The sequence below is a fragment of the Hippopotamus amphibius genome, chromosome 2 (genome assembly GCF_030028045.1).
Source record: "Hippopotamus amphibius kiboko isolate mHipAmp2 chromosome 2, mHipAmp2.hap2, whole genome shotgun sequence".
Taxonomy (NCBI): Eukaryota; Metazoa; Chordata; class Mammalia; order Artiodactyla; family Hippopotamidae; genus Hippopotamus; species Hippopotamus amphibius.
The window spans coordinates 15,089,932-15,106,251 of record NC_080187.1 but is presented as its reverse complement, the minus strand read 5'-3'; the positions used below and the strand labels follow the sequence as shown (position 1 = coordinate 15,106,251).

The 16,320-nt window shown below is 45.1% G+C and overlaps 1 protein-coding gene across 17 annotated transcripts in view; it reads right to left on the bottom strand.

Annotated features, from left to right (window-relative positions):
- CDK5RAP2 (CDK5 regulatory subunit associated protein 2) overlaps positions 1-16,320 on the bottom strand; it is a 191,269-nt gene that overhangs the window by 105,871 nt on the left and 69,078 nt on the right. For all 17 annotated transcript variants that reach the window (XM_057721670.1, XM_057721678.1, XM_057721675.1 and 14 more), the window contains one exon: positions 2,008-2,178. In XM_057721670.1, the coding sequence (XP_057577653.1) occupies positions 2,008-2,178 (171 nt within the window). The remainder of the gene's footprint in view (positions 1-2,007; positions 2,179-16,320) is intronic.

Sequence of the window (16,320 nt, the reverse complement as noted above, 5' to 3'; positions counted from 1 at the left end):
ATTAAGTGGGGGTGGGGCTTAGACAAGGAGTGGGGAGGTTAGGCAATGGGCAGGGCCTATGCTTAGAAAAGGCCCTGGGGGTGGTGGGGAATGGGGCGTAGGCCCAATGAGGCAGAGGGGCCCAGGACTGCCTCTGGTCCTGGGGCAAAGGACGAGGTTGAGGTACCCAGCAGGCTCCCTGGGCCCCAGCTGGTGGGAGAAATGCTAGGCACCTCCCCTAGTCCTCCAGTCTCGGAGGGTCGCTCCCTCTTGGGTTCTCTTCTTCCTCACCCCCTCCCTCCTATTCCCCTAGGACCCTCACAGCTGCAGGGGGCACTGGAAGGCAGGAGACCAGACTCTGATGCCCAACAGGCTTCCCAGGGCTAATTGGGCTAGGGTAACGCCTGCGGCACTTCCCCAGATCTCCCAGTCCCGTAGGGTCCCTGTCTGACTCTCTTCCTCTCCCCCACCCCCACTCTCCTAGGTCCCAAGCAGCTGGAGGGGGCCCTGGAGTGTGAAAGACCAGGTCCGTGAGCCTAGTGGGCAGGGGAAATACCCTCTCCGCCTCCCTTGATCCTCCAATCCCAGAAGGCCCCCTCCCCTGCCCACCTCTCCTCTTCTCCCCTGCTTTCCTTCTACACCCCTCGGACCAGTGAGACCTAGAGGGGTCCCTGAAGGACTGAAGACCAGGCCTCGGGGCACAACAGGCCTCCCGGTGCCACGTGGGTAGGGAGATTTCCCGCAATGTCTCCCCTGATCCTCCGGTCCTGCAAGGTCCCCCCCCCACGGCTGTCTGCCTCTCATCCTCTTCTCTCCTCCCTCCCTCTCACGTCTGTACAACCCACTCAGCCGGAGGGACTGAGCGACCAGACTCAGGAGCCTAGCAGGCCCGCTGGGCCCAAGTGGGAAGGGGAAAGGTCCTCCACACTTCCCCTGGTCCTCTGCTCCTGGAGTGTCCCACGACCGGTCTGCCTCTCTTCCTCTTCCCCTGCCATGCTCCAAAGTCCCCAGGACCAATGCGTCTGGGAGGGGACCCTGGAGAGTTGGAGACCAGGGGCAGAGGAAATGCCTTCTGCTCCTCCCTCAATCCTCTGATCCCAGAGGGTCCCTCCCCACTTCTGCCTCTCTTCTTTTCCCCTCACTGCTTCCCTTCTGTACTTCTAGGACCAATGGTGACCGCCAGGACAGAGCTTCTCTGGTTAAGGTCCCCACAGAGTAAACCTTCCATATACTGCTGGTGACAACAAGGTCACCTAACTGCCCAGCATTCCAACCACCTCTCTTGCTGACAAAGGTACCAGGTAACCTCACTGCCCACTGAGCCTTTCTGGGTTCTGTAGGATTCATCAGCTTATTGTTGGCTTTTCATGCCCAAGGCATGAAGCAGAGGGGAGAAAGCTGAATCCTACGTAGTTACCACTTACCCACCCACATATCATCCAAACAGCAGCCTGCCCTCCCAGCATTCTGATTCTCCTGGTCCTGTGCGTTTATACCTTTTCACTCCCTCACTGCCACGTTAGCAAGGCTCAGGAGGAAGCACTATGGAATACCCACGTTCACCCCATCATGGATCCTGTAATTCTGAGCTCAATCAAAAACTCAGTGCACCATCAGATGAGAAGGGTAGTCCAAGACAAAAAGGAACAGACGGAGGAAAAGTACAGAGGAGTGGGACAGCATGGCACAAAGGAAAGCCAGGAGCACAGCAAAAGCAGGCTGGCACGAGAGCAAAGCAGGATGGGGCCTGCAGCAGGCCCTGCCACTTGCTAGTCATGTGACCCAGCACAAGTGCCTTCTCTTCTCGAAGCTTTCATTCCTCCAGACGTGCCTCCCTGGTGGCTGAGGTCCGAAGGACATAAAGAAAGCTCTGAAGTGCTCCGATAAATAGCAGTGAAGACCACACTCTTTTTTTGCCCAGCCTTACCTTTTTATAAGCATTCCTATAAAAAAGTTTAAAAAACAAAACCAAACAAAACCTACGCGAAGTCAAAAGATTTAAATACAAAAGAAAAAAAGTGGTGGTACCTGAAGCAACATGTCCTTCTGACCAGCACTTTCTGTTAGACTTCTGATCACGTGCTCTTGACTGTGCAATTTTTTATTACTTTCATTCAAAAGATTCTTGTAACGATTCTCCACTGCTTTCTCTCTTTCATTCACTTCATTGCGTAATTTCTCAACTTCATTTCTAAGGTCCTAGCAGAAGAGAAAGAAAAAATGGAATTTACTTGACAAAAATTTGCAGGTAGCAATCTTTCACCTGTTTACCTTACTGCTGTAAGAGAGCAAGCTAAATAGATATATTTAACAAACATGAGCTTCCTTTTCATTTAAAGTCTTATGAAAACCAGCTTTAAGAATAATCTATGGTACAAGAGGGTAAAGCAATTATATTCCAATAAAGAGCTTAAAAAAAAAAAAAAGAATAATCTGATTTTAGGGGAAAGCTTCATGCACAGACATTTATCCGAAAATTATTTACAATACTGAAAAATCAGAAAGAAACTAAATGCCTAACAATAGAGAATTAATTATAAAAAGTGTATGGTATAAAAAAAATCACAATTATGAGTAAAAACAAAGCAGGATACTATGTAATATGATGCTGATTGTTTTCTAAGTGTTTTACACAAAATATTGTTAAGGCTATGAGCGAACACATCAAAATAATAACAGTCTCCCTAAGGAGCGGGATTATAAGTGACTTTAAATTGATTTTTACTTTTCTGAGTATCTAAAATCTCTAAGTTTGTATTACTTTCATAATCAGAAAAAAAAACTGTCTGAAAAAATGACATTTATGATAACATGGAAAATGCTCACGTTATAATGTTAAGAAAAAAACCAAACAGTATGCAGTGTGATTTTTAACTACCTCAAAATATGTACTATTTCTAATACTGAAGCACTATTCATAATAACAAAAGGCTGGAAACAACCCAAATGTCCACCGATAGAGGAATAAACCCTGGTGCATTCTCACAGCAGAGTACTCTGAAGCAACAAGGAAAAGGAATGAGGACTCTCTCTATACGTATCCCGCCCTCAAGTAATCTTCCAAACATATTGCTCAAGTTGGGGTGCAGGGTGGTATGGACCCCAAGAGAAAAAAAAAAGTACGTATAGCATACTGCCATCTATTTTCACCATAAATAATGGCTGCCTATAAGGAAAAGGAGAGAGCAGAGTAGAGAGTAGATTCATTTTACAGACCTGATGGTGAAGCCGTTTAAATGTTTACATAATTATTTAAAAAATAAAATAATAATCTCCTAAAACTAAAAGCAGAAGAAACAGAAAAGAAATTTAACTGTGTATCAAGCTGACGGGTTAACCAAACAGAGAGGAATGATGCCAATAATGTAAAAGCAGAGAAATCTGTACACCCCTAGTGGGACAGTTCTCCAATGACAAAGGGACTGCTGCAAAAATCATAAGCTGTATTTAGTAATCGTGTTGCAGGAAATAATATCTGATCATTATTCTGCAACTGTGTGTGTGTAAATATATACATATTTAGTAAATAAGTAATTATTACTATCATAAGAACCAAGCCTCAGAGAAAACCAATACAAATATAAAAGCAGTTAAAACATGTAATTCTAAATTTGAATTGGAAACATAAACATGAACTTACATTTTGTTCTTTCTTTCCTTTCATTGAAAAAGCCTAGAATCGGTATCCTCCCTAGCATGCAGGCTGTAGTCTCTAAATATCATCACTCACCAAAAAAACAAAACAAACAGGGTTCTTTAAACAGCAGTTCTCAAAGTGTAGTCCCTAGAACAGCCTTATCAGCATCACCTGGGAATGGGAAATGCAAATCACTGGGCCCCAACCCACACCTATTAAATCAGAAACTCTGGAGGAAGGGAGGGCCCATCAATCTGTGTTTTAATAAGCCCTCCAGGTGATTCTAAATCACACCAGAGTTTGCCTTATTAGAAAGGGATGATTCCAGACCCGGAGCAGGAGTATATAATATGAGCCCAAACATCTTATCATGTCAGAAAGGAAGGAAGCTATCAAACACTCCACGTTCACGTCCAAAGAACTCAGGAATCAACTTGAATAAGCTTTTTCAGTGTCGAAAGGCAGGACAATTAGAACATCAAGGATAATGACAATGAAGTAAAATATGTCAAAAATGTTAAAAATCTATGAGTTCATAATGGTTAAAAAGAAAAAACCCTTTGGTCACTGTGGTAGGCAGAATAATGCCCCTCCCCGCCACAAAGATGTCACATCCTAATCCCCAGAATCTCTGACTATGCTGAATTACATGCAAAGGGTAATAAAAGCTGCAGATGGAATCGAGGTTGTTAAATCAGCTGACCTCAAAATAGGGAGATTATCCCGGTGGGCCCAACTTAATCACAAAGCTCCTTAAAAGTGGAAGGGGGAAGCATGAAAAGACTCCACCAGCCATTGCTGGCTTTGAAGATAGACGGGGGGCGGGGGTGGTCACAGGTCTAGAAATGCAGACAGCCTCTGGAAGCTAGCAAAAGCAAGGAAATGGATTTTCTCCTAGAGCCTTCAGAAGGAACACAGCCCTGCCACAGTAAGACCCACTTCAGACTTCTGACCTCCAGAACTACAGCATAGGTTTGTGATGCTAAGCAGCCAAGCGTGTGGTGATTTGTTACAGCAGCAACAGGAAACTAATACAGTCACCCTTGGAAGATTTTAGGGAATTCTTATTTTGCCTTTCTGGTATGAACTATACCCCAAAGTAACTAAATAGATGATGAAAAACTAGTTTTTATAGAACTTCATAGAAGTATACAGCTATAAAAGAAGAAAGAATGATGAAATTAAGTTATCACCATTTTGCAAACTATCATCAATGGCTAATAACATCACCAAAACAGGGACTATCAAATACTATGTACCTCCTGCTGGAAGTACCAGTGGCCACCTATGATGTAATCTTGCTAAAAAATTAAACCTGATTTTGATCATGCACCTTATCTAACTACCAATTTACTAGAAATAAAGTCAGCAGAGAAACAAGTTGGATGACATTACAAAAATATCATCAGCAAAATACAGAATGTGGAAAACAATAAAAGACAAATGACCCAACTTATTCAACAAATAAATTACAAAGAAAAAAAAGAGAACCTGTAGATTAAATAATAATTAAGAAAGTTAGGGAAGGCTCGTGTGAACTCATGAATTCATAGTGATCCTAATGATTCGCCGTGAATTCATTCTAGCTTCCCTTTCTTAATACACACATACACACACACTCACACACACATTCGCCCACACACACACAGTCACTCACACACAGAGTTGGACACTGAAATAAATATAGGTGTGTATATGCATGTATGCAAACATATATTTTCAAGCTCTGTCTACTGCCAAGGCCTAGAAGTACTGACACCCCAGTAGTAATGAGGACATCATTCAGATGTTGGTTCCTAAATACCATTCTGCAATAAAAGACACCAGGGATCCTTAGAGAAATGGTAGATTCCAGGGTTGAGTTAGGGGAAATACAAGAACAGTCCAGGACATCCTATGACCTAACAAGTGTGGAAGAGCTCTAGAAATGTTAAAGACACAGGAATCAATGCGAAGGAGTTCCCAATGGCCATCTGGGTCAATCTAAACAAGAAAATAAATCATGATAGTAATGGCTTAACAACCTATATAATAAAACAAATATCCATGAGTCCATACTGATCTAAACAACTAAAAAATAATTGCAGGAGGAGGGACAGCCCTTCCTTATAGTAGAATTACAACTAATAAGTGTAGAAGGAATGATGGAAAATCACCCCTAAGCAAATACCACACTAGTAACTGTTATAGGTAAGGACCATCAGTAAGATTCTTAAAATTATGATGAGAAACAAGACATTTACATAGTCTCAAAGTATTTCCCCCCAAAATACTTATCACAAATGCAGAATAGTAACTTTACTGCAAAGAAACCCAGGAGACCCCCTCCTTAACAAACGACCAACACTAACTTCACCAGAAGTAAGACAGATTGACATTATGCACCTCCAGGTAAGACGTATGTCGTCTATGCTATTCTTGCCAAAAATGTATAATCTCAATCTAATCATGTGAGAAGCATCAGATAAGCCCAAACTGAGGAACAGTAACAAAATAAGTGATCAGTACTCTTCCAAGACGTCAAGGTCACAAAGGACAACAGCTGAGCAACTGTCCCAGATTAGACAAAACTAAGGAGACATGACAATTAAAGGCCGTGTGGATCCTGGACCAGAAAGGGGGCATTAATGGGAGCACTGGCAAAATTCAAACACAGTCTGCAGACAGCAACACTGTCTCAGTGTGCATCTCCTGGTGCTGAAGAGCACTGTATAGTTATGTAAAACGTGAGCACTGGGAAAGTGGGAGGAAGGATGTATGGGAACGCTGTTATTATTTTGAAACTTTCCTCAAAAATTATTTCAAAAATAAAAGTTTTCAAAAATGAGACTTATCAATCACTGCAATGTCTAGATCATGATTTGAACAAACTGTTTAAAACAATTTTTAAATAAGACAGGGAAATCTAAACATTAATTGGCTATTTGGTAATATTAAGAGATTATCAATCTTTTTGAAGTAAAAAAGGTTTGTTTTTTAAACATACTGAAAAACTGATGATAAAATACACCTGGGAATTGCTTGAAACACTTGGGTGCTGAAAGAGAGGAAGCTGGGAGGAGGGCACAGACAAAGCTGGCGATGAGTTTATGAGGCTGAGCTGGGTGACAAGTACCAGAGGGTCAATGTACTCGAGAACACTCTCTCCTTTCCTGTGCACTTGAGTTCTTCTTATATAAGTACTTTTTGTTTTTTAAGTAATGGTTAAAAACCTGAAAGAAATACCAAAATGCATGATTATGGATGATTTTTTTTAATTTTTTTCTCAATTTTTAAAATATTTTATACTAAGTATAGACTACATGCATAATGGGGGATAAAGTAAACATTTTTAAAGTAACATCTTTTAAAAAGAGAGAAACTACTTTAAAAATTAAATGTTAATTTTTTTCTTAGGCAAACAGATGATGATAAGATTGTCCTAAACCTTTAATCCAAAACAACTGGACCAAGAACCTATCATGAATTATAAATGTAAACAGAGATTCAATTCTACAGGGAGGAAAGAAGATTTTATTACACAAATAATACTAAGGCAACAGTAACAGATTTCCAAAGCTAAAGAATAAAAACATTCTCCCACAATACAGTTGTGTCAACAAATTAAACCACTTTCCCACTGGAGACGTTCCTGTCAGTCCTTGTTCACCTGCAGCCATAATTTTTACACAATTTTAACTTTGGTTTGGATTTTTTGCCATTTTACTTTATTCCATTACACCATGACCTATAAAGAGCACACACTGATTAAACAATTATGAAACATAAAGAATAATTGATTATTCTTAAATTAAAAAGTTTGAGTATAATGCTTAGAAAATAATTATTTTAAAAATTAAAAAGAAAAGTATGACTATAATGCTTAGAAAATAATTATTAAAAAAAAAAAAGTACAAAGAAGAGCGAGGTCCACAGAGCTGCTGCACCTGAGCCTACAACTTGGCTCTCCTCCTCTGAGTCCAGGGGAAAGGCAAGATGTGGTCACGGGGTGATGCTTAGTGAAAGCAGCACACAATATTCCTACTTATCCAATTTAATAAGAGTATCCTAACTCTCCTATTCCCCCACTGTCTCTCTTTGCTCTTACAGGTAATACAGCAAAGAATAGCTCTGTGCATAAAATAGGGTTTTTTTTTCTAACTTCTGGTTTGTTTGTTGAGGCTGAATCTCCAGGAGCAGAATTACTGGCCCAAAGGGTATTAAAGCATATTTTGAGGATTCTTTCTGCAAATTTTCTTTCAGAAAGTCAGTGGCTGAACTGCCACCAGCAAAGCCTGTTTCTTGTCCCACCACAACCTCACCAGCACTGATATTTTCTTAAATCTTTGCTAGTTTATTTGGTATGAAATGGTTCTTCACAAGAGTTTGAATGTGCATTTCTTTGATGGCCCCCACATTCTGATATATCTGACTATTTGAATTTCCCCTTGTGCAAACTGTCTTTAGCCATTAATGAAAATATCTTCAAGGATGGTTCTAAGGAAAAGCCAATCTTTCAAGAAGCGCCCACCATGTATGTACACAGCACACACACACACACACATGCACATACTCACAGTCCCTCGACATCAGAAAGGCCACCAGGACACAGTCCATCTGTCTTACTAATGCTACCAAAGAACAGGTGGATGATGAATGTTTCGTGATTGTTTTGACTCCCTGACCACTTAGCGAGCTGTCCCAGCCAGGACGAGGACGTGCGCCAGTGCAGAGGAGAAACCATGGCTGGTGGGCAGTGGGACCGCCCACACCAGGGACCACCCACACTTGGGTTCTATTGGTAAGAAAAGCTGCTGTGTGTCAAATCCCATTCACCCATGTAACCTTCACAACCCAAGTGGCCTGCAAGCCTTTTCTCCACCTGGACCCCCACTACCTCACTGACCTCTCCTTCCGCTGCTCTCCCCTCGCTTATTCTGCTCTGGCGACCACGGCTGTCTTGCCGTCTCTCTTACGTACCACGTACACTCCAGCTCAAGACTCGTCTGCTCACTCCTCTCTCTGCCTGGAAAGTTCCCCAAGGCTGCTCCCTCATTCCTCTCAAGTCTGAGCTCAAATGTCACCTTCTCAGTCCAGTTTTCCCAGCTCATCCCACCTAAAATAACCACCACCAGTCCCACCACAACCTCACTCTCCAACATCCCTTCCCTTCATTATTCTTCCTCATACCATCTGCTAATACAGCATTTAATTATGTGTATCTTTTGGTTATTGCCTCCTCCACAAGGGCAGGGATTTCTGTGTATTTTGTTTACTGTTGTAACTCCAGCACCTAGAATGGTACCCGGCACACAGCAGGCACTCATGGCAGATGCAAGATAGCCATCAATCCTTTGACCTTCCCATTGAAAGGTGTGATGTCTGTGTCCCCTCCTATTAAGTCTGGGCAATGTGGTGACTACCATGACCAGCAGAATATGGAAGAAGTGACACTAAGGCAGATTCTGGGTCCAGGTTTTAAGCAACTGGCAGCTCCCAACTCCTGTCTCTTGGAACCATGAGTCACCATCCAAAAAGCATGACTACCCTGGTGCTGCCATGCTGGAGAGGCCACACCCAGGTGCTCCGGCTGACAATCCCAGCTGTGCCAGCTTTCCAGCCATCCCCCGAAAGGCAGCAGACATGCGAGTGAAGAGCTACAGGTCCTCCAGACCAGCCCACCCACCACCCAAACGCCAGGAGTGACCTGGGTCACAGAGAGCAAAGTCACCCAGCTAAGCCCTGCCCAACCCTTAACCTACAAAATCATGAGATATAATAAAAAGGTAACGTTTTAAGACACTAAGTTTAGAGGTAATTTGTTATGTAGCAAAAGATAACTGAAAGAGCACTCAGTAAATATCTGCTGGATGACTGAATAAATGAATGAGGGAGATGGTACTGCTCTCATCTTATGAATGAGCAAACAGGTCCAGATAGGTAAAGTAATTCACCCAAGACCACAGTCACTTAGGGACAGCACCTGTCTGCATCTGAGCCTCTCAGTTCACTTCCACACAATGACAAGGGTTTGTATTTCTTCGGTATCAGCCACTAAGGCGATGATCCCAGTCCACTCAATGGTCATCTGACACTTGCTTTTAAAAAACCTTCCCCTGAAAATTGCTGAGAAAAGGGACCATAAAGTCTTGTGTCAAGCCACTTAGGTACATCTTTACATACAATAAATTTGCCTGCCATCCTAGAAAGATCCTATCTACTTTTTAATTTTAAAATATGTATGTATTATGCTAAGGAGAAAGTATACACTGCTCATGTGCACAGTAATTACAGGTCCACTTACATCATTTCCCAGATTCAGTTCCCTCCTTTCTAACACCTCTCAGACCCGTATTTTGATGTCTGGTCAAGTTTTTGTATATGTGTGTGTATTCAGCCATCATTTATTCCATTCTCCAGTTCCTTTTTTATTTTTTTATTTTAATTCAGCTACCTAGGTTAACAACTTCTTACATGTTTTAAGTGATAAAAGCTACTAATGTTGTTGCTCTTCTCCCTCATATATCCCTCAACCCAACAGAGCTGACAACACAAAAACAACCTCCAAAGGAACCCACAAAGGACATGTAGTTTTGTCATTCCTCCAGACTGGGAGGTTCTTAACCTGAGGGCCACTGAACAGGCCCCTGGGAGTCCATGGAAATTTGTGTTTTCTTACATTTTGGGGGGTAGGGCACCCTCAGCATAAATCAGGAGTTCAAAGAAAGTCAGGACACCAAAGAGTACAAACTACTTCTCTTATAGCTTAGTAATACAAGGGTGGGTCAAAAATTACTTGCACTCTGGCTACAGAATTTACTTTAACTTTTAGAAGAGGCAAATACATCATTTTTTGACATAATCACCTTGCTTTTCAATACACCTTGTCCATCTGTCAACAAGCTTCCATATTCCCTCATTAAAAAATGTCTTAAGCCGAGCTGCAATGAACGAACGCACCACTGCCTTCACTTCTTCATAAGTAAATCTTTGTCCTCATAGGGCTGCTTTCAGGGGACCAAACAGGTGAAGGTCTGATGGAGCAAGACAGGGCTATAAGGAGAATGCTTTAACACCTCAAAACAAAGAGTTTCTGCAGAGTGTCAAAGTGTGGGCAGAACTGTGCAGAAGTGCACTGTCATGCAAGATCACAACACCCTTGGATAGCGGTCCTCTGCATTTAATCCGAATTTCAGGCTTCAGCACAAACTTTTCAAAACCTACGTCTGTCGTGGATTATTTCACAGGCAGAGCCATGGCTGATTTGCAAATGCTCTGCCACATAATCCACTGTCCCTCATCTATTCAACAGAATCATTTCACATGTACGCTCAGTGTTGTCATCAGCCGTGGACGTGGACGGGCATCCAGCTCCTTCTTGGTGGTTAACACATGTGCAACCTTCCTTGAACTTCTCTATCTATTCATACACACTTCTTCACGGCAAAACACTTTCTCCATACTGTGCACAAAGCCTTCAGTAAATAATGGCACCAGGTACACTCAAAAAACGAATCACTGCACACTGCTCTTCCTTCGTGCAAATCACAAGTGGGGCATCCATTTTTGCTCGCACCGCAGTTACAAATGAATTGATGTAACGCATTCACACCTGCACAGCAGCGACTGTGGAGGTGGTAGCCTTGAATGGAAAGTGCTGATAAGACTGTGCGGCCAACAGAAGTGTTAATATAACCGGAGTGTGGATAATTTTTGGGTCACCCTCGCAGAACTACAGTTTACCAAGGCCAAGGCATTTTTATATAAAACATCTCTAATCCTTAAGACTGCCTACACAGTAAGTATTATTAGTCCTGTGTTTACAGAGAGGAAACTAGGGCTTGTGGAGATTGAGAGATTTTCACAAAGCTTTATAACAAGAAAGTTCTGGTGCTAAAATTCAAACCCAAGTCAGCTTGACCCCAAATTCTGTGCTCTTCCCACTCAACTGCACTATTGCTAAAACCAAAGAAAGTATAAAACCACCCTGTGACACGGGCTTCCACTGGTCAATAATCCACTCCCCAGAGCTAATTTTATAGTTTCTCAAGGACTCGGGATGGATGGAATAAACCAGCCTGACACTGAGGCCCCCCTGCTAATGAGGCAGGACCAAGGATCTTGGACCTCATATGAAGAGCAGTCAGAGAAGGCTTGAAGTCAAAGGACCACTACAGGGAGGGGGAAAGTGTGTGCCGAGGTGGCCTTGAGAAGGAGCGGCTGCCATGGCAACACAGAGACAGCAGACGGGCTCATGGGCTCAGCACCAGCAGAGTTATAATAAATGTTTAGGGGAGGCATGGAGATGGCATGTCTCGCCTGAGCAAAACAATCAGAACTGAAAATTGATAAACTTGGGTGGCTTCCCCAAACCTCCTTCAATATTCCTGAGCTGTGAAGACAGACAGACCTAGCCTCGCATCCTGGCTCTATTGCTAACTAGCTGTGTGGCCAGAGATAGATAATTCAAATCTTTGAGTGTTTCCTTGCCAGTAAATGGATATATAAATATAGATTCCTAGCATCCGTGGAGGGTTGAGAGATGGGTGCCCAGCACAGAAGCAGATGCCCTGTGTCACCTCCGCCTCTCCCCACACCCCGCTGCCTCCAGACTGAACTCTCCTCCCAGGCTTCCTCGCTTGGACACAGCATCACCATCCAAGGTTCAGCTCTGCCCTGTCCGTTTCACACACACCCCCTCATCCGACAGGAAACCCAGGCCTGAAGGTCCAGCACATCCTCCATACAGAGCCCATGAGAGATGAAGAGCGAGGATGTGATGCTTTCACATGGCCACAAGTGCCCCCAACCCCTACCCCCAGAGTTCTCAAAGGCACTGAACTTAAGAAACAATACCCCCATTCGCCACAATTAGAGAAAGCCCATGTGCAGCAATGAAGACCCAACACAGCCAATAAATAAACTGATTGATTAATTAAAGAAAAAAACAATCGCAGACTGAAAAGCAAAGTACAAGTCTGGACAATCCCATATCCAAAGTAGGGCTTCCTAATAACACTGGGGGCTGTTTACTTGGGAGGGGGGCAGGGAGGGGGTACGCAGCTTAAGGGAGCCGTCTGAGTCCTCTTACTTAAGTAGAGGCAAAGGTGGAAATAAGGATATCAGCCTGCCCAGCGAGGACCAGGTCAGGCTAGGTCTGCGGCCAGAAAGCAAAAGAATCTGGAACCTGGGGTCCTAAGGTACAATAACCCAGGGGTCCCCACCCCAGGGCCATGGACCACTACCCGTCCTCTCCCGTTAGGAACCGGGCTGCCAAGCAGGAGGTGAGCGACAGGTGAGTGAGCAAAGCTTCACCTGCCGTTCCATCGCCTGCATTCCCGCCTGAGCCACTGCTCATATTACCACCGGGACCACCCCCCTCATCGCTGGCACTACCACCTGCATCACCCCTGCCCGCACCCCACCCCCATCCGTGGAAAAACTGTCTTCCACAAAACCAGTCCCTGGTGCCAAAAAGGCTGGGGACTGCTGCAGTAACCCATGAGCAAGGATGGCCCAGTGAATATCCTGGACACTGATTAGCCAGGTGAGCCCCTCCACCCTGGAGGAGGCATTAGGAGCACAGGCGAAGTCGAAGCACTGGAGGTGCAGAGAGAAGTATCCCCTCCCTCCAGCCACCGCCTTGCCTTCTTCAGCACACAGCTCCCATCTTGTCCATGGCAACCGCTGTCTAATGCTCTCCTGACTCTGGGTTCACCCACCAAACCACACGCGCTCCTTCGATTCTCACCTCTCTGCCCAGAACCCTTCAGCAACTCCAAGTTAACTGCAGGACAAAGCCACCCTAACAAGCAGTCACTCCGGGCTCCCTCCGGTAGGCTCCCTCCTGTGGCTCCGGCTTACCTTCTAGCCTTATCAGCAGGCCAGGCCCTCGCCTGCCTCCACCCAGACCCCTCCATCTGGAAACAAAATAATAAAATCTCCCCAGTTGTGTCTGGAGACAGCACGCTTATCTTACAAGGGCCAATCCAAGGGCCACCCCTTCCACAAAGCCCTCCCTGATTCCTCTGGCCCTCGGCAATCATCCTCCCAAAATGCTACCCACCACTTTTTTTCTATAAACCTCTACAGCATTTCGCAGCGTGCTGGGCACTTTACGTCCGTCACCTCACCCAACTCTCACAGCAGTGCTATGAAGCAGAGGTTCTGATTAAACCCATTTTACCAATCAGGAAACCGCAGTTCAGAGAGCTCAAGCAACTTAACCAAAGTAAAAAGCGGTGGAACCAGGATCTAAAACCAGATCTATCCGTGTTCTTTTTACTAAACGAGTGGTTTTTCAAACCGAGCTTGCGAAGCCCTCAGATGAGCGACGCCCAAGCCTGGCTGGCTATCAGCATCATCTGACTACGGGCCTTCCCCCAGACACCGAGCTGGCTGACTGGGCAAGAGCATGGGCGTTTACATTTGGTTTTAATGCAGGAATCTGCAGAGCTTTCTCAGGTGCATCTGTTTATTTGCTTCTGAACAGAGAGACAAGGGGGAAAAGTTTGAAGACCCCTCTCCTACACCAGCCCACCACCCTGCTTTAAAGTGACAGCTGCCCCAGCAGGTCTGCACGATGTCATCAACCGAGCGGCCTTGATGTCCACCCGAATGGGCCATGTTCCTTATCCCCAGGCACACTCTAGGCCAACACTAAGCTCAGCAGTGCCTTTGCATATCAAAGCTCTCTTAGAGCCGTTTTTTTTCTTTTAAAGTGGATTACATGGAAAATAAAATATCCCTATAATTTTAGAATCACATTAGAAATGAAAAGCCAGGCCCTCACACTTCCTTCTCCAGGAAACTAGTTTGTTTTATCTCCAGCCAGATGGAGAATGAGACGGTTGTCATCCATCAGATTTCCATCTTATCAGGTTTCACTGTGAGAAAGCTTGTCAAAGTGCTCAGTGGTTACCTTTAAATATACAAAGGAAACGTCTCCAAAACCTTAATGAGGTATAGGAACTCAGTGGTGTAAGAATTTCCAGAGTGAGCAGGAGATACTGGTGCTCCAGCCACGCACTATGGAGCCTCGCGGCTCCTGGGAGCTGAGGCAGGAGTGGGACGTGGTGGGGAGAGAGGGGCTGCCAGGCCTCCTACCTCCCTCACCCGGAGCAGCTCCACTTTTACCTGTTTTCTCTCCAGAAGAGTTCATCTGAAGAGAGCATTCACAGGCTCACAAAATAAATAGACAGAAACCACTGAAATGAGACCGTCTTCGCCACAGAGACCAGCAAGCATGCGTGGTACTGGCTGCGGGCAGTACGGTTCTGAGCAGGGAGCTCTGTGTAGGTTTCACCAGGAAGCCGGGGAAGAGCAAGCAGACGAAGGTGGTGAAGCTCAAACCGCGCAGGGCTCGAGGCCCAGCTGTCAGGCACCAGGTGAGGCAGCACACGTCTCTAAGGCCCCACCTGAACGATGCAGCGGCACACAGACGCCGTCTCCTCCAGCCCCCTCCCCGCCTGCCCTGCGCCAGGCTCACTCACGCCCCAGCCTTTGCCCAGATCTTCCCTCTACCAGGAATGCCTCTCTACCTCCTGTCCCCCTCACCCCCGGGCAAACAGCTACTTATCCTTCACATCTCAGCTCAAACCCACCTCTTCTATGAAACCTCCCCTTCCTCCCCCCACACCTCTCTCAGCGCAGTTCCATTCTCTGTGCTCCTAAAGCACGTGGGCCATCCCTCTATCAGCCCTCACCATGCTATTCTTTAATTAGCTCTTGTCTGCGTCTCTATTAGATTTCTCTACCAGATTCCTTGAGAGACTGTGTCCTACTGGATTCAGTCCTGTACTCTCAGTGCCCAGGACAGAGCCTGGCACTGAAATTATAAAGGAAGAACCAGAGATAAGGGAAAGCCTCTCTGCGCCCCGGAGAGACGATAGCAATTCCCTGTGAACAGTGATGGGGAACAGCCTTCTAAACCAGCTTCCACAGCAGCCCCACGCGGGAGCCGCTCACACCCGGGGTCTGTCACTCGAAAAGGGTTCTGACATCCTCACTAGAGGGATCAACCGGTTGGAAAGGAACAGACAAGCACTTTCTTCGGAGGAGCGGTGAGTGTTGATGAAGGAAGAAATGTACAGCTTTGTTGCCTTGACTGGTGAAAGGGCAGATCCCACTTACAGGCAGCAGCATCTGCCAGAGAGTCGAGTGGGCCGGGCTCTGTCACCCCAAGTCCTGAGCCCGCATCTGCCACACGGTTAAGAGCAGGAAAAGAGGAAGGAAGAAAAGGAATCTAATATAATAAGCCTCACCCTCAGTGTGCCGGAACCACCGTGGGCATTTTCTCCTGCATTAAATGTTATTACCCATTTATTTAATCCTAAATTAGATATCATCAACCCCATTTTAGAGGACTGAACAATAGCTTAGAAAAATTAAGTAACTGGCTTAGAAGCTCAGAGTTAAGCACCTGCTGACGCTGAGATTCCAACCCAAGGCCGGCACAGCTTCCCCCAGTCCCAAAGACACCCACCAAAGACACCCACTCAATTGCCAAGTTTCCAGCACCCAAGGCAGTGGCATCATCACCATCAACAAAACAGCTATTTATCGGTCATTTACGACGTGCCAGGTGCAATGCCACGTGCTGTACCTCGTCGAATCCTCACAACCAACATCTGTTTTTCTGACAACAAATGGACACCACAGAGGCCAAGCAGCTGGTTCCCAGTTCCACAGCTAGCAAGCAACGGAGCCGGGATTCAAACCTGGTC